Here is a 26,094-nt window from a genome sequence, read left to right as displayed (position 1 = left end):
GCCGCCTCCCCCCGCCGCCTCCCCCCCGCCGCCTCCCCCCCGCCGCCTCCCCCCCGCCGCCTCCCCCCCGCCGCCTCCCCCCCGCCGCCTCCCCCCCGCCGCCTCCCCCCCGCCGCCTCCCCCCGCCGCCTCCCCCCCGCCGCCTCCCCCCGCCGCCTCCCCCCCGCCGCCTCCCCCCGCCGCCTCCCCCCCGCCGCCTCCCCCCGCCGCCTCCCCCCGCCGCCTCCCCCTCCCGCCTCCCCCACCCCGCCTCCCCACCCCGCCTCCCCACCCCGCCTCCCCACCCCGCCTCCCCCCACCTCCCCCCCACCTCCCCCCCACCTCCCTCCCCCCACCGCCGCCCCCCCGCAGCCGCCTCCCCCTGCCCTTTTCTCTGCCCTTTCCCTTCTCTTTTCTCTGCCCCTTTCCCTGCCCCTTTCCCTGCCCCTGCCCCCTCCTCCTCCCCTTCCTTCTTGTTCCTCTTCCTTTCACCTTTACCTTCCCCTCTCATTCACTTTTAACCTTCTCCTTCCCCTTCCCTACCCCTTCACCTTTCCCTTCCCCTCAACTTCACCTTCCTTTCACCTTCACCTCCGCCTTTCCCTTCCCTTCACCTTCCCCTTTTTCCCTTCCCCTTCTCCTTTTTTCCCCCCTTTCTTTCACCTTCCCCTTCTTATTCCCCTTTCTTTCAACTTCAGCTTTCCCTTCTGCTTCTCCTTTACATCCCCTTTTTTTCCCTTCACCTTCCCCTTTCCTTCACCTTTCTCTTCTGCTTCCCTTTCCTTCCTCTTCCCCTCCTATTCGTCTCCCCTTCCCGATCCTTCCTCTTCCCCTTCCCCTTCATCTTCCCCTTCCCTTCCCCTTCCTTTTTGTTTCCCTTTCCCATTCCTGTCCTTGTCCCTGTCCCTTCCCCATCTCTTCCTCTTCCCCTTCCCTTTCCCTTCTCCTTTCCTTCCACTTCCTCTCCCCTTCTCCATCCCCTTTCCCCTTCCTTTCACCAAGGCTGGAGTCAACCTCTGCCTCCCGGGTTGAAGTAATTCATGTGCCTCAGCTGCTTGAGTAGCTGTGACAACAGGCCTGCGCCAGCATTCCTGGCAAACTTCTTTGTATTTTAATAGAGACGAGGGGTTCTGTTTACTGGCCGGGCTGGTCTTGAACTTTTGGGCTCAAGTGATCCTTCTGCCTCGGCCTCTCAAAGTGCTGAGATTACAGGGTGAGCCACCACGCCTGGCAGGCACTTCTAATTAAGCAAGCCAGTCCATCCACTAAAGACCTCTACTAGAGATTTTGAAACAGACAGGACTAAAAAGCAATGCACTTAGGTCAGTGTTTGGAACTGCTAAGAGCATCAAATCTCCATGGGTTGGAAGCACAGGAATGTATTATAAATATGGTTTCCCTTTCTAGTCACTGTCTCAAAAACACCTGGTCCTCAGAGATGGAGCTATGATGTAGACACAGAATGTTCGATCTTAAAATGGCTGTGAAGTATGGTTTGATTTGATTCTTTGTAGGCGAGTAAATATCTAAACGACCCATGTTTCTGTCCTTTCAAAATTTTAAGACATTGCCTCGCTCCGGTCTAAAGGCCAAGTCAGGTTTAGTCTAAAGGGGTTGGTATCAGTTCCTTTGATCTTTAAAAATCTATTTGTTGTTTTATCATTTTTGTTATAAATCTTTGGAAAATATAATTAATGGAGATAAGTAGAATTGTACTAAATTAAAAATAAGAGGAAAAATTTTTTTTTATCGTGAAAGTTTGCTAGGAATTATATTTCCAGTTTGTAAAAATGGTAAGCAAACTGAAGCAGACTCTTTTAAGTTTTTTAGAATTGTAGCTAGTAGACTTTGGAAGACGTTATTGGAACAGTAACAGCCCACAGTAATGAAAATAAATTGTGTGCCCAGAAGGAAAAGTGGGGAGCGTTTTGTAAATAGATGTTATACTTATCCCTTTTGGGACTTTCTCTCCTTTAAAATTTTTTTTCTTTAAAGTATATATACTATGTGAATCTATTTCTGTAAATTTCAAAAACGGGCAAAGTGAATCTGGTGCTGGATGTTAGGACTGTATTTGCCTTTAAGTCAAAGGAAGGGACGTGAGCGGGGCTTCTAGGGTGCTGGTAACACTGGTTTGTGCCACTTCTTGATCTGGGTGCTGGCAGTACACATATTCAATTTGTAAAAATCTTCAAGCTATGAACTTATGACTTGTACTTTTCTGTATGTATTTTAGTACTTGAAAAAGATTTAAAATTCTTAGGTACTTAATAGTTCTTATTTTAATTATGTCTTTAGTTTTTACTGTTTACATAGAGAAATAGTGGTATTACTTTCTGTAGGTTAATCTTAAACCTTGCAACTTGTTGAACTGTTTTAAATTCTAATAGCCTGATTCTATGAGTTGTTCTAAGTAGATGATCATACCATCTGCAAATTAGGTAACTTTCCTTCTGTTTTTATTTTTTGACATGGAGTCTTGCTTTGTTGCCCAGGCTGATCTTGAACTCCTTGGCTCAGGAGTTTCAGTTTCTTCTATGAGTCACCATACCTAGTCCAATTTTTATCATAAGCAGATGTTGAATTTTATCTTTCTGTATCAATTAAGGTTCAGTTTCTTGCTCTGGTTTCTTTTTCTCCTTTAGTCTATATGATAAATTTCTGGTTAGATTTTGAGATGTTGATTCTTTCTGAGATAAACACTGCTTGATTGTGACATTTTACATCTATATCCACTAGTTGTATTAGTTTGTTCTCAGGCTGCTAATAAAGACATAGCCAAGATTGGGTAATTTGTAAAGGAAAGTGGTTTAATGGACTCACAGTTCCACATAGCTGGGGAGGCCTCAGAATCATGGCTGAAGGGGAATGAGGAACAAACTCACATCATGCATGGCAACAGGCAAGAGAGCTTGTGTAGGGGAACTTCCCTTTATAAAATCATGAGATCTCATGTGATTTATTCACTATCACAAGAACAGCATGAGAAAGACCCACCCCCATGATTCAATTACCTCCCACCAGGTCCTTCCCACTGTGTAGGAATTACGGGAGCTACAATTCAAGATGAGGTTTGGGTGGCCACACAGCCAAACCATATCAGTAATGAAATAAGACTACCCTTCTTGTCCTGTATTTTGCTTATATGGTTTTGGACTAGAGATTCTATAGTCCTCATAAACTGGGCTAGGTAGGTTTTGTTCTTTATCTGTTTTTTAGAACAGTTTACGTAAGACAGGAATTCTTACTGAAAGTTTGAATTTACCTGAAAATTAAGCTAGGTATTTTAGGAGGGAAGACTTAACTAGTCGAGTGTATTGAAAACCTATTGACATAAAACAATTATTTCTTGTACTAATTTTGGTATTTTCTAGGAATTTACCTATTTCATCTAGATTTGTTTTTATTTATTTAGATTTTATTTTTATCGTTGTCTTACTAGTCTTTTCAAAGAACAAGCTTTTGTTTTTATACTTTTTTTGTGACAGTCTCACTGTGGCCCAGGCTAGAGTGCAGTGACATGATCTTGGCTCACTGCAACCTCCACCTCCTAGGTTCAAGGGATTCTCCCATCTCAGCCTCCTGAGTAGCTGGGATTACAGACATGCACCATAACAGCCAGCTAATTTTTGTATTTTTAGTAGAGTTGGGGTTTCACCATTTTGGCCAGGGTGGTCTTGAACTCCTGACCTCAAATGATCCACCCACCTCAGCATCTCAAAGTGCTGGGATTACAGGCATGAGCCACTGGGCCTGGCTTTTTCTTGAATTAAAAAAAATTTTTACAGACAGCTTCTCGCTCTGTCACTCAGCCTGGAGAGCAGTGGTGCAATCACGGGTCATTGCAGCTCGACCTTCTGCCTCAATCGATTTTCCCATCTAAGCCTCCCAAGTAGCTGGGACTAGAGGTGTACACCACAGTGCACCATGGCTGGCTCATTCATTTTTTTTTTTTCTTTTTTTTTTTTAAATTGAGACAGGATCTTACTCTTCTTACTCTTTTACCCAGGCCAGAGTGCAGTGGTGTAATTATTGCTCACTGCAGCCTCCAATTCCTGGGCTCAAGCAATCCTCCCTTCTGCCTCAGCCTCCCAAAGTGCAAGGATTATACGCATGAGCCACAGCAACTGGCCTTTCATTTTCTTTTTTCTTTTTTTTCCCCCCAGAGATTGGTTCTTGTTCTGTCTTCCAGGCTGGAGTGCAACGGTGTGATCATAGCTCACTGTAATCTTGAACTTTAAAGGTAAAGCAATCCTCCTGCCTCAGCCTCCTGAGTAGCTAGGACAAGGGCAAAACATCATGCTCCGCTAATAATTAAATTTTTTTGTAGAGATGGAGTCTCAGTATGTTGCCGAGGCTGGTCTAGAACCCTCGGCCTCAAGCAGTCATCCCATCTTAGCCTCCTAAAGTGCTGGGATTACAGATGAGAGCCACCATACCCCAGCACTGCAGTTTTAACCTGCTTCATTTCTGACCTGGGCCAGTTCACCCATTCTTAGGCAACCTGGTGGTCCCCTGCTCCCAGATGGTCACCATATTGATGTTGAATTTATTGTGGACACACAATTGGTGTAGCACACTACAGCCCAGAATTCCTAGACTCAAGTGAAACTTCTGCCTCAGCCTCCCAAGTAACTGGAACTCTAGGTGTCTGCCACTGTACCCACCCAGCTTTTTATTTTATTTTTATTTTTTGAGACAGAGTTTCACTTAGTCGCCCAGGCTGGAATGCAGTGGCGTGATCTCAGTTCACTGAAGCTACCTTCTCCTGGATTCAAGTGATTCTCCCATCTCAGCCTCCCAAGTAGCTGGGATTACAGGTACCTGCCATCTTGGCCAGCTAATTTTTATATTTTAGTGGAGATAGGGTTTCACCATGTTGGCCAGGCTGGTCTTGAACTCCTGACCCCAGGTGATCTGCCGGCCTTGGCCTCCCAAAGTGCTGGGATTGCATATGTGAACCACTGCACCCGGCCAGTTTTATTTTTCAAAAATATATTTTTGGGTCAGACACGGTGGCTCACGCCTGTAATTCCAGCACTGTGGGGGGCCAAGGCAGGCAGATCACTTGAGGTCAGGAGTTCAAGACCAGCCTGACCAACATGGTGAAACCTTGTCTCTACTAAAATAAACTACAAAAATTAGCCAGGTGTGCTGGTGCCTATAGTCCCAGCTACTGGGGAGGCTGAGGCAGGAGAATTTCTTGAACCTGGGAGGCAGAGGTTGCAGTGAGCTGAGATGGCTCCACTGCACTCCAGCCTGGGCAATAGAGCAAGACTCCATCTCAAAAAAAAAAAAAAAAAACAAAATAAAAGATAAAGATAATTTTTTTTGAATTCTCTATTTTTTTTTTTAATTTTCTTCCTTTGTGTTTTTTAAATTACTCTTCTCCAGGTTGAAAGGCTTGACTTCTTTATTTTTAACCTGTTTTCTAAGAAATATATATAAAACTTTACATATTATTTTGACTGTGTCTTGTAAGTTTTTGGCATGTAGTGTTCTATGTTCTATATAATCCTAATTAATTTTATGATTTTTTAACCAAGGAATTTGTTTTAATTTTATTGCATTATAGTTGGAGAACATAGTCTATATGACACTTTTTCTTTGGAATTGGTTGCAGGTTTTTTAATGGGCTAATACAGGGTCTGGTTTTTGTTTTTAACAGTCCTGCGTATGCCTGGAGAATGTATATTCTGTCTTGAGTGTATGTTTTTTTTCTTTTTTTTTTCTTTTTTTTTTTTTCCAGACAGAGTATCACTCTATTGCCCAGGCTGCAGTGCAGTGGCATGATCTCAGCTCACTGCAGCCTCCGCTTCCTGGGTTCGAGCAATTATTCTGCCTCAGCTTCCTGAGTAGCTGGGACTACAGGTGCATGCCACCACGCCCAGCTATTTTTTGTATTTTTAGTAGAGACGGGGTTTCACCATATTGTTCAGGCTGGTCTCAAACACTTGGCCTGAGTGTATGTTCTAATTGTACATTTTAGGATATATGTGAAGCATGTGCATATTTATAATATATATTTATTGTGTTTTTCCTTTTATTTATACATAATGTCCTCTGTATCACCTATGAGATATATATAGATATTATATAATTGATACATATATATATTTTTCTGTTTTTTTTTTTTTTTTGAGACAGTCTCACTGTCACCCAGGCTGGAGTACAATGGCATGATCTGGGGTCACTGCAAAAACCGCTTCCCAGATTTAGGCAATTCTCCTATCTCAGCTTCCTGAGTAGCTGGAGTTAAAGGCGTGTGACACCACACCTGGCTAATTTTTGTATTTTTAGTAGAGATGGGGTTTCGCCATGTTGCCCAGACTGATCCCAAACTCCTGAGTTCAAGTGATCCACCCGCCTCGGCCTCTGAAAGTGCTGGAATTACAGGTGTCAGCCACCCCACCCAGCCTAATATATTCTTTACTTAGATTCTATTTTATTAGTTAGTAAGATCACTATCCAGCTTCCTTTCAGATTATATTTACCTGATGTCATTTTCCATCCTTTATTTGCAAACTTTCCTTGTACTTTCATCCCACCCTTGCTACCCTACCTGTCCCCAAGCGTCCACTGATCTGATCTATTCCCTGTCAGTCTAGGTTAGTTTGCATTTTCTAGAGTTGATAAAAATGGAATCATTCAGGATGGACTCTTTTGGAGGAAGAGACTAGGCTTCTTTTATTCAGCATAATTATTTTGAGATGAACCCACGTTGCATTTATCAATGGTTATTCCTTTATATTGCTTAGTAGTATTCTGTTGTTTATACCGGTGTGTTCACCCATTCATCTGTTCATAGATGTTTGGGTGGCTTCTCCATTGTCTTTTCATTTGCATGCCTGTAATGACTAATGAGGTTGAACATTTTTTCATGTGCCTCTTTGTCCATTTTGTATTGGGTTTTTGTTTTCTTATTGTCAAATTTTGAGAGTCTTTTATATAGTCTGGATTTAAGTTCTTTAACAGATAAGTGACTTACAAATATTTTCTCACGATTTATGACTTGTCCTAAAAGTTGTTAATTTTGATGAAATCCAGTTTACCTTTTTTTTTTTCCTTTTATGGATCATGTTTTTGGTGTTATGTCTAGGAACTCTGCCTAACTAAAGGTAACAAAGATTTTTCTCTTCTGTTTTCTTCCAGAAATTTTATAGTTTTCAGTTTTATACCCAGGTCTGTGATTGATATGTTGGATCTATGTCCCTGCCAAAACATCATGAGTTGTAATCCCCAGTGTTGGAGACAGGGCGAGGTGGGGCTTAGTGGGAGGTGATTGGATCATGGGATAGTTTTTCATGAATGATTTAGCACCATTCCCCTTGGTACTGTCCTCACGACAGGAAGTTCTTTTGAGATCTGGTTGTTTAAATGTTTCCAGCATACCAAGTAAAATGTTTGAGGTAGCGATTTAAAAAAAACCTCCCGCTTGCTCTCTCTTGCTCTCTCTTGCTCCTGCTCCTGCCATGTGAGATCCCTTTGCCTTCTGCCATGATTGTAAGTTTCCTGAGGCCTCCCCAGAAGCCACTACGCTTCCTGTACAGCCTGCAGAACTATGAGCCAACTAAACCTCTTTTCTTTATAATTACCCAGTCTCAGGTATTTCTTTACAATGGTGCAAGAACGGAATAATACAATGATCCTTTTGGGTAAATGTTTCTATGTGGGGCAAGGTATATATTCTTCTTTTAATACATTGCTGGATTTGTATGGAACCATTCTTGGCAGGAGTTCTCACTGTAATGAAATTTGTCCCTGTTTGGTGGTTGTTTTCACAGCATCTCTGGAAGTTGATGGTAGAAGAGTCCGATTTACTGGGTCAGCTGAAGGTAATGGCTGAGCTATTTTAATTCTTACAATGATGCTGGTAGGCAGTGACTTCCATTCCCTGACATTTTCTGAGAGCACTGGTTGCCTATACCCAGACTTCCAGAGTCAACTCATTTGTTCTTATCTAAGTGAGCAAATTATACCTAATGTTACAAATCTACTATCATACAAAGATTTGGGAGTATACTTTCTTCTGGCATAATATAATTATGTTGCTATTGAATAAATAAGGCCAAATACACACCAGTCATCCTGCTATGTGGAACTAAGTATACCTTTTTGAAATGTCCAATGCCTATATCCTTTTGTAGTTTGGGCCCAAGTTGATGAAATTGGAAATTACTGTATACATGTAATTCCTCAGGACAGTGAGGAGCTCCTGCCTTGCTTTACGGAATTGTAAGTTAAAATTCTTTCCTCAGATCATTAAAGACTTTTACCTTCTGGGACGTGGAGAACTGTTTCAGGCCTTCATTGATACAGCTCAACACATGTTAAAAACACCGCCCACTGCAGTAACTGAGCATGGTAATTGTCTGTGGCCCTGAGAATGATCAACTGATTGACATGGCAGGGTATTTCTTGGCTGCTGCTGACCCGTTTAAGGCTTGTTCCACATAAGAGCAGCCTGGTGTGTTACAGAGCAGTGGCTTCCTGAGATGGAAGGCCCTTTTGCAGGTAGGCTTCATGCTGGGGTCATTGGGAACAGTGTCTTGGCTCATGACCCCTCCTGGAAGAGTTGGTACAGACCTTCAAACCAGGTATTTTTTTCTCATTGGGCTATAGCCACATATGTTTTATGGGGCATATTGGGACTTAGTGCCTCTTGTCGTGTTGTAGTAGAATTCTTTAAGTGTGAATGATGGAAACGTCACCCGAGCTAGCCTAAGTAGGAAAGGGAAATTGATTTGCTATTGTATCTAAAACTCCAGTGGGACAACTTGGATTCATATTCATTCTCTCTCTCCCTCTCTCCCCTGCCCCACGTCTCTCGTTCATATCTTGTATATGTCTCTTGTGAACTCTTTGATCACCTTCTGGAAACATGACCCACCAGCAGCTCCCAGGAACATGCCTCACAGTGTCCTCTTCTAAAGGAACCAAACCTGGTCCCTCTTGTTGCAAGTTAGAGAATTCTACAAAATTCTCTAGGTTTTGATTGGCCCAGCCCACATCACATGCCTATTCTTTTTTTTTTTTTTTTTTTTTTGAGATGGAGTTTTGCTCTTGTTACCCAGGCTGGAGTGCAATGGCTCGGTCTGAGCTCACCGCAACCTCCGCCTCCTGGGTTCAGGCAATTCTCCTGCCTCAACCTCCTGAGTAGCTGGGATTACAGGCACAGGCCACCATGCCCAGATAATTTTTTGTATTTTGAGTAGAGACGGGGTTTCGCCATGTTGACCAGGATGGTCTCAATCTCTTGACCTCATGGTCCACCCGCCTCGGCCTCCCAAAGTCCTGGGATTACAGGCATGAGCCACCGCGCCTGGCCCACATGCCTATTCTTACATCAGTCAAAAAGGTCAGAACACTAGGCTATGCCTAGTTCAGTGAAGTGGCCATCCCTTGACCAACTGATGGCCATTCCCATTCAAACTGCATGAATAGAGTTGGGTAAGGACCAAAAAAACTAAAATGGGAGAAAGAAAATACATAACACACAGGCTGATTTTTTTTTTTCTAGCTCAGTAAAATCATAGATGTCCACGGTACTTACATAGTACAAATATAAGTACTTGTGGTTGTAAATACCAGAAAATCCAGTTCATACTCACTTAAAGCAAAAGGAAAGAAAGAATGTATTGATTCTCAACTGAAAAGCTCAGCAGTGTGATGGTTTTTGGCAAAGCTTGATCCAGTGACATGTGTGGCACCTTTAGGACTTGGTCTCTTTCCATCTTTCACCTCTTTATTCTCAGATAGGCCTGCTCTGTATGGTAGCAAGATAGTCTAGCCAAGTTACATCCTATTAAGCCCCTGTTTATCTTGAAAAAAGAGCTGTACTCTTTTAAGGGTCTGAATAGAGCCTCTGGATTGGCCTGGCTTGGTTGTGTTACTATCCCTAAACAATATAGCATAACAAAGTAGAGTATTACATTCCACGTGATCATGTCTACATCACCTGGCTACCCCTAGAATCAGGTGTTATCTAGCACTAACCCACTGGAAATACGTGAACTGTACTGAGTAGGGATGATTCTCCAAGGAAAATCAGGAGGCAGTTTGTTAACAGCAAGAAGAGAAGGATGGATGGATGTTAGGCAAATGCAACAGATGTCCACTGTGTCCCACTGTTAGTGCTGGGCGTGCTGAGGAGGAAGTGGAAAGCTGCAGGAGTCTGGGCTTGTTCCATAGGCAGGTGTCCTTGTCAGCCCACATGTTCTTTGTTGCAGATGTGAATGTGGCCTTTCAGCAGTCAGCACACAAGGTATTGCTAGATGATGACAACCTTCTCCCTCTGTTGCACTTGACAATTGAGTATCACGGAAAAGAGCACAAAGGTTTGCCATTCCTCCCTGCCACCTTAGAGTTCCTACTGGTCATACCCATTTTCCCATCTCTGCTTCCAGCCCCTGCCATAGAAACCATTTAATTTTGGATCTTAGAAATCAGGTAGTACAGTACTATAGTTTTATACAGAAGAAAAGGGAAGTCCAGAAAGGCTACGTGAGATGCCCAGGCTATGTTTTGGGGCGGTCTGGGGTTTTGTTTTTGGTCATGCTGCTGGAATGGTCCCTGTTTTATTTATTTCCAGCCTCCAGATTTTAAAGCTGAGGAAAGAATCTGTAGAAGACCTCCCAAGATAACCTCACAAAGTTTCCTTGCCCTCTTTTTTGTGTCACCTGTAACCTTCTGACATCAGAGTCCAGCGAGCTCTCGTTTCTTTTCTTTTGGAGATGGAGTCTCACTCTGTGACCCAGGCTGGAGTGTAGTGGTGCATTTTTGGCTCACTACAACCTCTGCCTTCCAGGTTCAAACAATTCTCATGCCTCAGCACCCTGAGTAGCTGGGACTACAGGTGCACACACCACCACACCCAGCTAATTTTTGATTTTTAGTAGAGACAGGGTCTCACTCTATTGCCTAGGCTTGTCTTGAACTCCTGCAAACTCATTTTGTGAATGTTACTCACTTGCTGAGTCTCTGGTTCTTGTAACCAAGTCGTTATCTTTTCTTTTTTTCTTTTGTTTATCATAGCAGATGCTACTCAGGCAAGAGAAGGTCCTTCTCGGGAAACTTCTCCCCGGGAAGCCCCTGCATCTGGCTGGGCAGCCCTAGGTCTTTCCTACAAAGTACAGTGGCCACTACATATTCTCTTCACCCCAGCTGTCCTGGAAAAGTGAGTATTTCTGGGTTTCTCTCACAGGTAAATATAACCCACCTTACTTGCAAGGGAAAAAACTATCAGTAATAGAATTACTGGGAGAGCAAGCTGTGGTAGCACATGGCTGTAATCCCAGCTACTCCAGAGCCTGACACTGGAGGATTCCTTAAGCCCAGGATTTCAATTCATCCTGGACAACATAATGAGACCCCATCTCTTAAAAAAAAAAATTTTTTTTTTAAATTAATGGGAGCAAGATAGCTACCCAACTAGTTTTTAACAATCCGTAAATCAAAAGTTCTAAACGCCTCTGCCTTCAGGGATAGACTGATCGATCACATTAGTAAGTGAAGCTCAGATATGAGACACAGGGAGTGGTGGGTGTTGAAATCCACGGGAGGGCACATACCCACTTCAAACTGTTGTTTTTTTAAATTGCCAGATAACAAGCAGTTTGTAGGCTGCCAGTTTGTGACCTCTGGAAAATAAGGTCTCAGGTACCATGTCCAGATAATTGCCCTTGATGATTCCCTCATGCCTGACAAGGTCTCTCCCTCAATTTTGTAATATTTTTTGTTGATTTACTTGGGAAAGTCTTCCAGCCTGCATGTTTGCTGTGGATGTCAGTCACTGGGGAAAAGATTGCCTCCTTACACCCAGGGAGAGAGAACAGGGGCAGCCAAGCTTGGGGGTGAAGTAAAGGAGCTGAGCAAGTTGGAGTCTCTTTCTGTCAGGTCACCCTTGCTCTTGATCGTGAGAGCTTGCCAAGCATTACTGCTTGGCTTGGTCAGGACCTAATGTCCCCAAACCAGAGATGTACAGAAAAGAGGCAAGAGAAGCAAATGTGGCTGGTTGGTGGCTTCTGAAATCTACCCTCACACCATATCTAGGAACTTCCCAAACCCAGTTACTGGTCAGAGAACTGGCCCCTGGCATGGATGGAGAATTGAAGCTGTCATACTCAGTGAAACCAGAGGAACGAAGAAAAGGGAAACAAACAAAAAGGCCATCTCTTCCTCCAGCCACCACTCTGAATCCTTCCTATTTTTTTTTTTTTGAGACGGAGTTTCGCTCTTGTTACCCAGGTTGGAGTGCAAAGGCGCGATCTCGGCTCACCGCAACCTCCGCCTCCTGGGTTCAAGCAATTCTCCTGCCTCAGCCTCCTGAGTAGCTGGGATTACAGGCAAGCGCCACCATGCCCAGCTACTTTTTTGTGTGTGTTTTTAGTAGAGATGGGGTTTCACCATGTTGACCAGGATGGTCTCGATCTCTCGACCTCGTGATCCACCCGCCTTGGCCTCCCAAAGTGCTGGGATTACAGGCTTGAGCCACCGCGCCCAGCTCTCTACATTTTTGAGGTAGAGAAGCTTAGGGTAGAACAGACTGGGCATAAACTAGAAAAGATGAGGCTGGTTCAGGGAGAAGATTCTATGGCAAATTCAGAGCCCATGGCCCAGCTAAGCAAGTGGCATGGACCCTGTACAAAGAACTTCCAAAGATCTTTAGTTCCCAGGATCCTGTAGGCCAATAGCCCACTTACCTCCCAACTGGATATGCTCTCAACATATAAAAACATTATAAACATTTATAAACAAATATAGACTATAACAAACTCCTGTGTCCTCATTATTCACCTTCAGTTAACCATCAACATTCTACTACTAGTTTCACCTGTCCCTCCCCCACTTTTGTTGCTGGAGCTGAATAAAGCAAATCATAATCCATTCATTCTGCCAATAAACAATGGAAAAAGGCATATTTCAGCAGAACTTCAATGCCATTGTCACATGCAATAAAATTAACAGTAATCCCTATAATCTAATATCCAGCCTACATTGAAATTTCTCCAATTATCTAAAAAAAAAATATGTTTGGGTTTGTTCAAATCAGCATCCAAACAAGGTCTATTATTTTATTGTTTGTTCCTTTAGAAATAGATAATTTTTAAAACCAAACATAATGGGACTGTCTTCTGCAAGCCTGCCTACAAACAGGTAAATAAATCCAATTCTACCAAGAATCACCTGTTACTCCCATGTGTCTTTTCAGTATGGGGTCTCAGCATTAAGCAGTTAGCTCCTCAGCTTGCAGGGAGGCAGGAGTCTATCTTAGAGGGAAGCTTTGGGCTTCAGGGACAGAGAATCAGCTTCATCATAATCCTTGATTCATAACACACTATTTTTTTTTTTTTTGAGACAGGGTCTTGCTCTGTTGCCCAGGCAGCACACTGCAGCCTTGACCCCTGGGCTTAAGCGATCTTCCTGCCTCAGCCTCCCGAGTAGCTGGGCTGTAGGTGGGCACCACCATACCTGGCTAATTTTTAAAATTTTTAGTAGAGATGGCATCTCACTATGTTGCTCAGGCTGGTCTTGAACCCCTGGGCTTAATTAAGCAATTCTTCTGCCTTGGCCTCCCAAAGTGCTGGGATTATAGGCGTGAGCCCGCCACATCTGGCCTGTTTAAAGAATTATAAAAAAGGCTATTTTTTGTGATTTACCTTTTTCATTCAAAAATCATATTGCTAAGAAGCAATGTGAGTCAACCATTCAAAAAGGGATATTTCAACAGAACTATAATGACATTATCACAGCCTATAAAATTAACATTTCTCCCTTATAATCCTATATCCAGTCCACATTGAAATTTCCCTAGTTATCTAAAAATTGCAGGCCGGGCGCGATGGCTCAAGCCTGTAATCCCAGCACTTTGGGAGGCTGAGGCGGGTGGATCACGAGGTTGAGAGTTCAAGACCATCCTGGTCGACAAGGTGAAACCCCGTCTCTACTAAAAATACAAAAAATTAGCTGGGCATGGTGGCTCGTGCCTGTAATCCCAGCTACTCAGGAGGCTGAGGCAGAAGAATTGCCTGAACCCAGGAGGCGGGGGCTGCGGTGAGCCGAGATCGCGCCACTGCACTCCAGCCTGGGTAACAAGAGCGAAACTCTGTCTCAAAAAAAAAATAAGTAAATAAATAAAAAATAAATAAAAATTGCAGAGATGGGGTTTCACCTTGTTATATAGCTGGAGTTCATTCATTTTGGCTGCTATATGATATTCCATTGTATAGCTAAATTACAATTTGTCTACATGTCTAGTCATTCTTTCCTTACTGCCTTTTTGTGAAATGGGTGGGTAGCACAAAGTCCTAGAGTCTGTAATGTGGGGGAAGTGCAGGGGGTGAAATTTTCATCTTGAATATCCTGTTGTTTCTGTCCTAGATACAACGTTGTTTTCAAGTACTTATTGAGCGTGCGCCGGGTGCAAGCTGAGCTGCAGCACTGCTGGGCCCTACAAATGCAGCGCAAGCACCTCAAGTCCAACCAGACTGATGCGATCAAGTGGCGCCTAAGAAATCACATGGCATTTTTGGTGGATAATCTTCAGTACTATCTCCAGGTTTGTGCTGAGAGATGAGTAGAAGGAAAGGATATGGAAACAAGCCTAGGAGGTTCAAAGGGAGTTTCAAAGAGGGACTACAATATTGTATTTAATACAATGGTGGGGTTTGACAAAATTCAGGAGTTAAACCAATAGGCATGTTTCTTAAAAAGTATTTTATTTTGCTATTTTTTAAACAACAGGGTCTTGCTCTGTTGCCCAGGCTGGAGTGCAGTGGTACACTCATAGCTCACTGAAGGCTCAAGCTCCTGGATTCAAGTGATCCCCCTGCCTCAGCCTCTCAAGTAGCTGTGACTACAGACACATGCCACCATGCCTAGCTTTTAAAAATTTTTTGTAGAGATGGAGTCTCACTTTATTGTCCAGGCTGGTCTCAAAATCCTGGCTTCGGCCACGCACAGTGGTTCACGTCTGTAATCCCAGCACTTTTAAGAGGCCGAGGCAGCCAGATCACTTGAGGTCAGGAGTTCAAGACCAGCCTGGCCAGCATGGTGAAACCCATCTCTACTAAAAATACAGAAAAATTAGCTGGGTGTGGCAGCACATGCTATAGTCCCAGCTACCTGGGAGGCTGAGGCAAAAGAATGGCTTGAACCCAGGTGGTGGAGGTTGAAGTGAGCTGAGACTGCACCACTGCACTCCAGCCTGGGCAACAGAGCAAGACTCTGTCTCCAAAAAAAAAAAAACAACTCACTCCTGGCTTCAAGTGATCCTCCTGTGTTTACCTCCCAGAGTGTTGTAATTATAGGCATGAACTGCCATACCAGCCTCTTAAAAGCATTTTAAAGGCTCCTCATCAGCCATCTGTTATTTATTGTTGACTTGCCCCTTATTTTTATTCTTTGCTATCACTTCCAGTGATAGCAAAGTAATAGGTGACTAAGTCAGTCAGTGGAGGGGTTGTGACATGAATGGGTTAGGATGTAGCAGGGGAGGCTGGGCACGGTGGTGGCTCACACCTGTAATCCCAGCACTTTGGGAGGCCAAGGCAGGTGGATCGCCTGAGGTCACGCGTTCAAGACCAACCTGGCCAACATAGTGAAACCCTGTCTCTACTAAAAAATACAAAAATTAGCCATGCATGGTGGTGGGCACCTGTAATCCCAGCTACTCGGGAGGCTGAAGCAGGAGAATCAGTTGAACCTAGGATGCAGAGGTTGCAGTGAGCCAAGATTGTGCCACTGCACTCCAACCTGGGAGACAGAGCAAGACAGAGTCCGTCTCAAAAAAAAAAAAAAAAAAAGGGCCAGGCGCAGTGGCTCATGCCTATAATCGCAGCACTTTGCGAGGCCGAGGCGGGTGGATCGCGAGGTAAAGAGATCGAGACCATCTGGTCAACATGGTGAAACCCCGTCTCTACTAAAAATACAAAAGTTAGCTGGACATGGTGGCGCATGCCTGTAGTCCCAGCTACTCGGGAGGCTGAGGCAGGAGAATTGCTTGAACCCAGGAGGCGGAGGTTGCAGTGAGCTGAGATCGCGCCATTGCACTCCAGCCTGGGTAAGAAGAGCGAAACTCTGTCTCAAAAAAAGAAAAAAAGATGGGGCAGGGGAGAGTGGTCAGCCAAGACATTGGACGGAGTAAAGAATTATGCAGATAACTTCCTACAAGGGTGGGCAATATAAGGGTGTCTTTGGTGAGCCTTAAAAGTGGCTTGGTTAGAAGGAAGATGAGTGGGGGCAAAGCATTTTCATTTCAACTTGTCAGGCATCTTAATGTCTTTTAGTCCTTAGAATATGCAAGGTGCTAAAATTTTTCTGTAATGTCTGTCAGGTAGATGTGTTGGAGTCTCAGTTCTCCCAGCTGCTTCATCAAATCAATTCTACCCGAGACTTTGAAAGCATCCGATTGGCTCATGACCACTTCCTGAGCAATTTGCTGGCTCAATCCTTTATCCTATTGAAACCTGTAAGTAAGGCTCATTGGTTTCCTAAACTGCTTCTAGTACTGACCTGACCATTCCCTCACACGCTCCGAGTTGACAGGAAATGAAACTATCATTAAGCAGTTATTCATTTTAAAACATTTTTAAAGAATGTATAAAGCAAAACTAAAAGGGCATGTTCAAAGGGACCTAAGATGTCTTTGAATTCCCGAAATATAGGGCATGGTAAGCAGCTATACATGAAAGAATTATGTGCTTATATGCTCAAGAGTTAAACTCACAAACCTTGCTTGACAGTACAGAGAAACCAATGAAAAGCATATGGAGTCCATCTTCTAAGAAGTCTTTTGGACCAGGATGGATCAGTCATTTGAGAGTTCTTTTCATAGACAAGTAGTGTTTATCTCTGGATGTGTGTACGTGTTTCTGTAAGTACATATGTATCTCCTTCATGGCAGTTATTCTCAACTTTGGCTGCACATTGGAATCATCGGGACCCTTCAAAAATATCTAGGTGACAGAGCACTTTAAGTCCCTATAATAGTGGGATCCAGTACCAATATTTTTTAGAGCTCACAAGCTAGTTCCAATTCCAGGATAAAAAATAGGAAGATTGAAATGATCTCTTGTAGTTTCTAATGTAATGGTTATGCTTCATCTCTGATATGAGCTACTTGTTATTCCTCAGTGTGCTATAGCATAGCTGTTACAGACCTTTTTGTTCTGGTGTTTAGGGCTATTTCTGCTGTATGAAGGGTACGTTATATATCAAAGGGCTGGCTGAAAATAACAAAAAAAATACTGTGATGGATAGACGCTGTCCTTGTGTGGCACAGATGTATCTGTAGGGAAAAACAGACTATCAGAGCAGGTCATCATCGTTAATTATTTATTGAGTGCTTACTGTATGCAAGGCACTGGGGATACAAAGAGGTATAAGTCATGGCTCTGCCCTTAAGGAGCTCACAATCTAGTTGGAAAAACAGACATATATACATACAAAAATCATTAACAACACAGAGGCCTGAACAATTGCCAAGTGGACAACAATAAAGAAACAAGAAATGGGGGTTCACTAAAGGCTACAGTGTGGAAGGGAGCGCTTCACTGAGTGGGTAGGACCTGAACTAGTATTAAAAAGAAGAGCATCCGGGGCAAAGGGAAGAACACTCACAGCTCAGAGGCAGGAACATACTATACTCTGTGGGTCTGAGAAATGAAGAGTTAAATGTGGCTAGAGTGGAGGTTTGCTGCAGGGCTGAGAGTAATACAAGCTTAGCCAGGAAGGGATGCGTTTGTTTTACACATTTTGTGTATTTGAGGGGCTGGCAGGCCTTGCAAAGTGGCAGTATATTCTCAGATTTGGGAGGTCAGCTACTAATCAGACTGTTCTCCCGAATCTTTAATTTCATGAAGGTTCCTTCCTTCCTTTTCCTAATGCCAACTCTGTTTCCTGGGTAGGTATTTCACTGCCTGAATGAAATCCTAGATCTCTGTCACAGTTTCTGTTCGCTGGTCAGTCAGAACCTAGGCCCACTGGATGAGCGTGGAGCCGCCCAGCTGAGCATTCTCGTGAAGGTGCGTCTGTCTGGAAGTATGCAGCCTTGCTGAAAGGATAGAGGTGGTTTTGCCAATGGAGGATTCATGATCTTTCCTCTGAATCATTACAACATTTCCTCAGTAAACACACACACAGAAATAAGATACAAAGATTAAAATGTTGGTATCAGTTGATTTTGAAACAGGTAATTACTGTGCCACCTCACAGTGCTCAAAAGTAGTTCAGTCCTGAGTAGTTTATTCAGCCCACCAAATAAGCACTGGCCTTGTTCTAACTTCCTCACATCCTACCCCTCCTTACTTCCTTGAACTAACTAAACCCCATCTCACTGAGATAATGACCTGCTTGTAATCAAAACAGGTTTTCCCCAACCTCAGTACTTGACAAAATATGTTAACTGGAAACCAGCTACTAAGTTCCTACTGATGAAAGCGTACTTTCATAGGAAGTCATGCATGTATGGATTTGGTACAAGTCATTTTAGGAACTAATAGGAATGTGGGAAGGCCAGGTGGTTCTATATAATTTTGAACAAGGCTTTTCCAAGAACCCCCCACTCTGCCCCCATCCTCCATATGGAGAGTTGAGTTGAAGTGGAATGATAACTGAGTCCTTCTGTCTGCAGGGCTTCAGCCGCCAGTCTTCACTCCTATTCAAGATTCTCTCCAGTGTTCGGAATCATCAGATCAACTCGGATTTGGCTCAACTACTGTTACGACTAGATTATAACAAATACTATACCCAGGCTGGTGGAACGCTGGGCAGGTAGGAGCAACCCTTGGGTAACTCAGTAGACTTTTTGGGGTATCTTTTTAATGAGTTATAGAATTCTAGAGCAGGAAGGAGACTTTAGCTATGATGTAGTCCAATTACCCTCATTTTATAAACAAGGCTCAGAGATAGAAGTGTGACCATCTTTAATAATTTTAATGAAGATTATTTTCTAGTAAAAGTCGTCATCATCAGATACTAAGAAACCTGACGGTGAGATAGGTGTTCAGTCCTTTGCTAGGTTATATACTGCTGTGCTGAGGGGGGCATGTGTCTTCCATTCCCAATTCTGACATGAACTAGCTGTGCAGCCATGGGCACCCCACCTTGCTTGTCCCTAGCCTCTACATCTGTGAAAGGAGGGACCACCCTTTCTAACTCTAAACTTTTAAAAAAAATCTGATAGTGAGATTCAGTGGTAGCTGGCTTACCAGAGGTCTGCCAGTTTTATTGACCTTTCTCTCTCTAAAATGTCCACAAGCAGATTCTTTCCTAAGCTTTTTTAGCAGAATAGTTGGGAGAAACTCTTGAGTTTTAAGATGACATTATTTAGATCACAAGTTGTCCTGATTCATATTTCTTTGAAGGCAGTCTTGGGAAAGCATAATACTTAATAAGGCTTTCTTTCTTTTTTGTAGTTTCGGAATGTGAAAAGCTCTGACTCATAAACTGAAGTAACAGTAAATCCCACCTCATTCCCAAGGTTGTAACAGAAGATTCGAAACAAACATCCCCTTCTAGCCACACACAAATAACTGCAGTCTAGTGATAGGACGGTACCTATCCCTAGAAGCAGTTACTGAACATCCAGGGGTACAAATCCTTCCCATCATTCAAGGGTCTGGCCCATCAAGGAGAACATGTGGCATCTCTGATACTTTACATTGGGAAAATCTGCTGGATATGTTTTTATTTAATAGTGATTTATTGAGCACCTACTATGTGCCTTGGTACTGTTCAAGCTGTGGGAGATACAGCAGTAAACAATACAGAGCAGAAAGTTAACTATTTCATGGTTCATATGTGAAAAAGTAACTGTATTTATAAACAGGTTAACTGCTGGATGTTACCACCAAGTAAGATAGGAACAGGTAAGATAGGCTTTCTCTCTCCCTACACCAAGTAATTTATACCTACACAGATTGGACAATTCTAACTAATGAAAATATATTTAAAGTATTTCTTAGGTCAGGTGTGGTGGCTCACACTGTAATCCCAGCACTTTGGGAGGCCGAGGCAGGTGGATCACCTGAGGTCAGGAGTTGAAGACCAGCCTGACCAATATGATGAAACCCTGTCTCTACGAAAAATACAAAAATTAGCCAGGTGTTGTGGCATGCACCTGTAATCCCAGCTGCTCAGGAGGTTGAGACAGGAGAATCACTTGAACCTGGGAGGCAGAGGTTGGAATGAGCCAAGATCACACTCCAGCCTGGGCAACAAGAGCGAACCTCCATCCCCACCCCACACCCCCCAAAAAAAGCATTTTTTATTCTCCAAGAAAAAGTTTCTTAAGAAAATACTGAGATCAAGTTGTTAGGTTTTTAAATACTGAAGACTGCAGGCCCAATTACCCATCTTACACAAACCATAGGAGTTGAAGTTATCTTAATATGGCCCAGCCATCACTGGTAATCAAGATTCATATCAGTGTGAGTAAATAAATATTTGTTTAACAACTCCCTCCAAACTGAAAAAGAATGCAGTGTTCTGCATTAGTTTATAGTCTCTGAATCTGGTTTTCATAGCTACATCTTCTACACACAGTGGGAAGCTCTGACAGCCTTACTTCCTACTACTATCAACTAAAGATCACCCTTTCCACTGCTGTCTCTAGAACAGGGGTTGGCAAACTATGGCCTGCTGTCTTTTTGTAAAGACTTTTTTTTTTTTTTTTTGAGACGGAGTTTCGCTCTTGTTACCCAGGCTGGAGTGCAATGGCACGATCTTAGCTCACCGCAACCTCCGCCTCCCAAGTTCAGGCAATTCTCCTGCCTCAGCCTCCTGAGTAGCTGGGATTACAGGCATGCGCCACCATGCCCAGCTAATTTGTTGTATTTTGAGTAGAGACGGGGTTTCACCATGTTGACCGGGATGGTCTCGATCTCTTGACCTCATGATCCACCCGCCTCAGCCTCCCAAAGTGCTGGGATTACAGGCTTGAGTCACCGCGCCCGGCTTTGTTTTTATTTAAATGTAGCCATGCCCATTTGTTTACTCATTGTCTGTGGTTGTTTCATGCTCTCACAGCAAAGGTGAGTAGTTGTGATGAATCAAATGGTCCACAGGGCGTGAAATATTTACTCTTTGGCCCTTTACAGAAAAAAAACTTGTTGACCCCTGCTGTAGAGAATGAGAAGACATAAACAGGGATGATGCTAGAGGAAGGGAAGGAATAGCTTCCAGACATTGTGACAACAATAATACTAATACTGGGCTTCTGACTAGCACTTTTAACATGTCCAAGCGTTCTCAGTTGTGCTTCTCGTGTTTATCTTACGGAAGGTCATACCATCCAGCTTATGGTCACTGTCCTTTCATGGCAGTTGGTGCTGTCGTTCTCCTTTTAGCTCTAACAGTGGGGGGGAAATACCCACAGGTCAGCTGTTAGTGATCTCAGCTCTAAAGAGAGAAAGAGAATGAGATCTTTTTTTTTTACTGTTAGGAAACAAGAGCTGTGCCCAATTCCACTCAACTTTTGGCACAACTATTTATTAATCTGGGCCATCGCCTATTTTAAACTGAGTTTTTGTCAGCATAGCATTTTAGACATTACCTAGAATAACTAAATTTTGGCAATGATGCCACAGAATAAAGTTCACTCTAACTTTTCAATTTCCTTGGCTAGCTGACCTCCTAAAGTGAATAAGCCTATTGAAAACTTCAGACAGTACTGTTTGTCTTGACATTTGTTGAGATTAAGCTCAAAGAAACAGATGAAGAAATCCCAGTTACTACAACCAAAGAGATTCAACATTTATTTTATCATAAAAGTTCAGCAAATAAAACTATATACAAGATCCATGCAAGGAATCCAGTTACACACAAGACACATTTAAAACCTGGTTAAAACACAATCTCCACGATAGCAGGGAATACAACCAGTAAGACCAAATATCTTTAGTGAGAAACATAATCGTGTTTATATTTTGGATGCTGCTTGAATCCAATTCTCTCCCCAACAATGAGGCACTGGATCACCCACTCTTGTGACACCACAGGCAGCTGCAATGCTTCAGCACATTTCAGCACCGAGGCTGGGCACGAGGGGTCCGTCACCACCACATCAAATACCCCTAAAGCAATATCTGCCAGAAGCAAGGGAAAGTGAACAAGGAAAGGACACTCAATTTAGCCCTCTGTTACAAAGAGAGATGTGATTCTAGCCAATACATCCCACTCTGCACAAACCAAAGCCCATTATGGCAAACATACTGCTACTGATCATGACCGAAAGTAGAGCTATAATCACTATGTGCTGACATTGTAAAAAATATTTAACAATATACATCCAGTGCTTCACTTACGTTGACTCCCCTCTTGAAGGTGGTACTTTTCTTCTCTTAGAAACATGGATACAGTCAACCTATTAGGACTGAGCCTTGGACCACAAGGCCTGACACCTACAGGTCTAAGGAAATCCCTGGAACAAAGACATAGACACAAACTCTTTCATGTACCTTTGTTATGGGCACTTGAATGGTGCTGCTTCACAGAGGCTGCACCACCAGTCATGAGGATCTCAGACCAGAGCTCCAGGAAGTTCTGCTGTTGGTCTGACACCAAGAGTACCTTCAGATTTTGGAAAGGATTTTCACGGGGTTGCCTATGAAAGAGACAGAGAAATAGCTCTATATAACCGGAAAGGGCCTTAGCATGACAAGTAAAACTGCCTTTCTGCAAACGCACTCATTGTACATCTGAATGCTTTCAACACTATGTGCCCCATCAGGCATGGTGTCTAATGCCTGTAATCCCGGGAGTTCAAGAGCAGCCCAGGCAATATGAAAAAGACCCCAACTCTACAAAAAAAATAATAAATTTAGCTGGGTATGGTGGCGACTGCCTATAGTTCCAGCAGCTTGGGGGGCTGAAGTAGGAGGATCACTTGAGCCCGGGAGGTTGAGGCTGCAGTAAGTCGTCACTACATCACTGTACTCCAGCCTTGGTGACAGAGCAAGACTTCATCTCAAAAAACTAAGGCCTGTATCGGGGTCCCGGTTCTCTTCCTTCTTTCTGTGAATGACCTGTATTCTTTGTGATCCTGGCTTTCTGATTTCCTTGTGTGTTCTGGGTCTGAGAATAATCCAAATCATGCTCTGAGCCTATATATTTTTAATGACTGCTTAAAACTTAATTCTCTAACCTTACAGGTTGAGAATATTGAGCCTATGTACAAATCTTCATACATTTTCAAAAGGTTCCTAGCCAATATAACCTATGAAAATAAACTAGATAAACTGCTAGTCATTTCAAACCTACTCAGATTTATCCTACACATATTCCACCTACACATATTCCAGTTTCTAGAAAGCTTTACTCTCTCACCTAGATTCTCTTCCCTCCAAAGTTTGCTGCCCTCCTGTCTATACAATTCTGGATGGGCTCTCAAATACCTACCAGTCCAGAATTCTTTGTTCCTCAAGGCTGTACCCAGCTGGCAACAGATAATTACGGTAGTTCTGGAGCTGGTTGGCATGGCAACTATCATGGACCCAGACATGAGAGACACAAGGAATCCCACTGGCAAGGCACAGGAAGTACTTCCGGGTTCGACAGTGCTGATCCGCAATTAGAAGACACTGGTATGCTGTATTACACTGGAAGAAAAGCAGCAGAGCCAATGGGTTTGGTGACTTATGTGGAAAGCTCCTAAGTAGCAGTCATAATGAGCCATGAAGAGCAGATCTGAAGACGTGCAACTACTACGCAAAATGCGATTTAGTCTGTCTGCCCAAGGCCACTTTTCTCACGGGAAGGTGGACAAAAGATGTTCTCTCTGCCTCACCTACGGCATTCTGAGGACCTAAATCCTCAAGGGACAACCAAGACCCATAAATTCAGCCTTTCAGGCTAACAATCAGCAACAGTAATAGGGGTTTCCACCACTAAACACAAATTTCAATCTACTTTTGTCCCAGCAACAGAACCACAGCCAGTAACCCAAGGTCCTAACTTCTCTTCCCTATACACAACAAAAAATCTGTTTCATGCAACAACATTTTGGTACTGTCTCAGTTCCTGAAATCTCAGGCTACTTTATCCAAATTCCCCAACTGCTCTCAGGCCTCTTCTCATACAGTAATTTGTCTCTTATCATTGCCACTGTGTTAGGTTACACAAACTCCTCACCTGGGCTTCATTGAAATCTTCAAGGATATAGCCAGCTCCTGCTCGAAGCTGGGATTCTGTGTACTGCTTGTTGAAAGGAGGAATTTCTAAAAATTCTATATTAAAACAAAAACAAAATAATTACTGAGTGATTGTTTTCTTATTTGCTACCTTATGCCTGCTTCTTACTGCCCCTTTTTCCACTCCCCAGCTATCTCCACAGCAGTGTGTCCCCAAAGACAGGCCAAGGGCTTCCCCATGGGTCAGAAAGAGATCTTTCTTGAGGCCTTTATAATGCTGCCAAAAGAAGGGACAAGAGTAGGAGGAATGGGAAGATGAGGACTGGAGGTAGGCCCTAAACCTAAAAACATCAATGGTTCCTGTACCAGACTGTTCATAGGGATGGGCACACAATCATTTCCCACAGTGACATATTCCAACTTGAATAACCCTTACCATCAGGAAGTTCCCGTTGTATCTATCCTAAATCTTTCCTGTTGCAAATAAAACCCCATTTCCTCTAGTTCTACCTTCTGTGGAAATGAATAGCTAATAAACACTTTTTATAATAAAGCTTTCACATTCCCACTTCATCAGCCTTTTTACCCCCTTGCACACTAAAACTTTGATAAACCTGAATGCTCAATTAAAAGTATAGTTTTAAAATTTTAACTGATTAACTGAAGGTTAGAAAATCCTGTTTCAACCTTTTTATTGAAAACTATCTACCTTTGATGATCTTGAAGTACCTCAGGACACTGAACATCAATGACTGCTCTATAGTCTTGAGGGTGAAGTAGAAGATATGAGAGATGAGGCTGAAGCTGTAATGACCCTAGGCAATTAGGAATTGCCTCTTTTGACCAAATATCTAATTTGAGCTTGTTTTCTTGTCATCTGCTCCTCTCATATATAAATAACACATTAAAAAAAAAAAGAAAAAAGACATTAGAGATTTTAGTTAATTAGGAGTTTTGGGAAATTAAGTTCTAATTAACTGAAATTTTTAGCACAAAGTTTAAAACCCAACCCAATCCAGTACATAAGGTTCAATGCTAGCACCACTCCCCTTCCCCTTCACACCCCTCGACGAAACCTAGAGCAGATCTCTTGCAGACAGCTCCCCCTTCAGTGCCCTCCTTGCCTGGTGAAGCAGCCCAGGCAGTGCTGAGGCCCCATGCCAGGGCTCAACATCTCTGCTTGGTTCTGACTAGCCAGGCTATTCACTTTTATTGCTCTTTTCTTCATTCAGCATTCTCTATATTCTTCCCAAATTGAAATCTCAAAACAGAAACTCTTAATGGTTATAAGAAACTCAGTATAGCAGGGCTGTTTCTCAGCTTTGCCACAGCATCGTTTTGCTGTCTCAATATAGCATGCCACAATCTTCAGCACCAAGACTCTATTGCTGAGTCACTGCTGACACTCCTCACAGTCCTGTATTTTTCTCAAGACTTCTACTTTATGTCTGCTTAATTCAGGACTGATCTGTTTAGATTTTAATCCCTAATTATATTTCCTTGCATTTGTCTAGTGAAATATTAGCCTGTGTAGGCAGTGTGTTTCTCTAATTTTTCTCAAGTAGTCCAGTTTCCTCATTTTTGAGTTATGAGTGCCCTGCCCAACCAGATGCTAATATGAATACACTGTTAATCCCACCATCTAAATCAAGTATGAAGGTACTAAATAAACCCAACTCCAGAGTCAATCCCTGTGTCTAAAGCATCTCTGATGGTGGTGCCACTCAACTAGGTTAGGTACCAAATTCATTAATAAATATATCTCATCAGATGGATTTAAATATTTTACTGAGCTCCTGTTATAAAGATGGTGTCTAAGAATTCCCACTTATCTGTAACATCCATCAAATAGTTTCTTTAAAACTGTAATTCTACAGAGAATTGTTTTACTATTAGGTATCTTCCACCTTCTTGAGATTGAGAAACCCCCAAGCATTGTCATACACTGAAAATATCAAGGATTCTGGTACTGCTGGGCAGTGTCCAA

The 26,094-nt window shown here is 43.0% G+C and overlaps 2 protein-coding genes across 15 annotated transcripts in view; one reads left to right on the top strand and one right to left on the bottom strand.

The window, feature by feature from the left end:
* TUBGCP4 (tubulin gamma complex component 4) overlaps positions 1–24,228 on the top strand; it is a 63,812-nt gene extending 39,584 nt beyond the window's left edge. For 2 of the 4 annotated variants that reach the window (XM_010339563.3, XM_003928939.4), the window contains 9 exons: positions 7,764–7,814; positions 8,238–8,343; positions 10,209–10,316; positions 11,014–11,155; positions 14,359–14,536; positions 16,313–16,447; positions 17,886–18,002; positions 18,611–18,750; positions 19,395–24,228. In XM_010339563.3, the coding sequence (XP_010337865.1) occupies positions 7,764–7,814; positions 8,238–8,343; positions 10,209–10,316; positions 11,014–11,155; positions 14,359–14,536; positions 16,313–16,447; positions 17,886–18,002; positions 18,611–18,750; positions 19,395–19,407 (990 nt within the window). In that variant the 3' untranslated portion in view covers positions 19,408–24,228. Of the gene's footprint in view, positions 1–7,763; positions 7,815–8,237; positions 8,344–10,208; positions 10,317–11,013; positions 11,156–14,358; positions 14,537–16,312; positions 16,448–17,885; positions 18,003–18,610; positions 18,751–19,394 lie in introns of those variants that run through there. The other 2 variants (XM_010339562.3, XM_074393757.1) reach the window with 2 other exon arrangements.
* Positions 17,300–26,094, bottom strand: part of TP53BP1 (tumor protein p53 binding protein 1) — a 124,199-nt gene continuing 115,404 nt past the window's right edge. For 10 of the 11 annotated variants that reach the window (XM_010339553.2, XM_074393753.1, XM_010339558.2 and 7 more), the window contains 4 exons: positions 24,109–24,203; positions 23,377–23,576; positions 22,437–22,582; positions 21,708–22,064 (listed from right to left, as the gene is read on the bottom strand). In XM_010339553.2, coding sequence (XP_010337855.1) covers positions 21,877–22,064; positions 22,437–22,582; positions 23,377–23,576; positions 24,109–24,203 — 629 coding nt within the window. In that variant the 3' untranslated portion in view covers positions 21,708–21,876. Of the gene's footprint in view, positions 21,379–21,707; positions 22,065–22,436; positions 22,583–23,376; positions 23,577–24,108; positions 24,204–26,094 lie in introns of those variants that run through there. The other variant, XM_074393754.1, reaches the window with a different exon arrangement.

Source organism: Saimiri boliviensis, chromosome 2, assembly GCF_048565385.1.
Source record: "Saimiri boliviensis isolate mSaiBol1 chromosome 2, mSaiBol1.pri, whole genome shotgun sequence".
Taxonomy (NCBI): Eukaryota; Metazoa; Chordata; class Mammalia; order Primates; family Cebidae; genus Saimiri; species Saimiri boliviensis.
The sequence above is the reverse complement of the archived record's forward strand: the minus strand, read 5'-3'. Positions and strand labels throughout refer to the sequence as shown.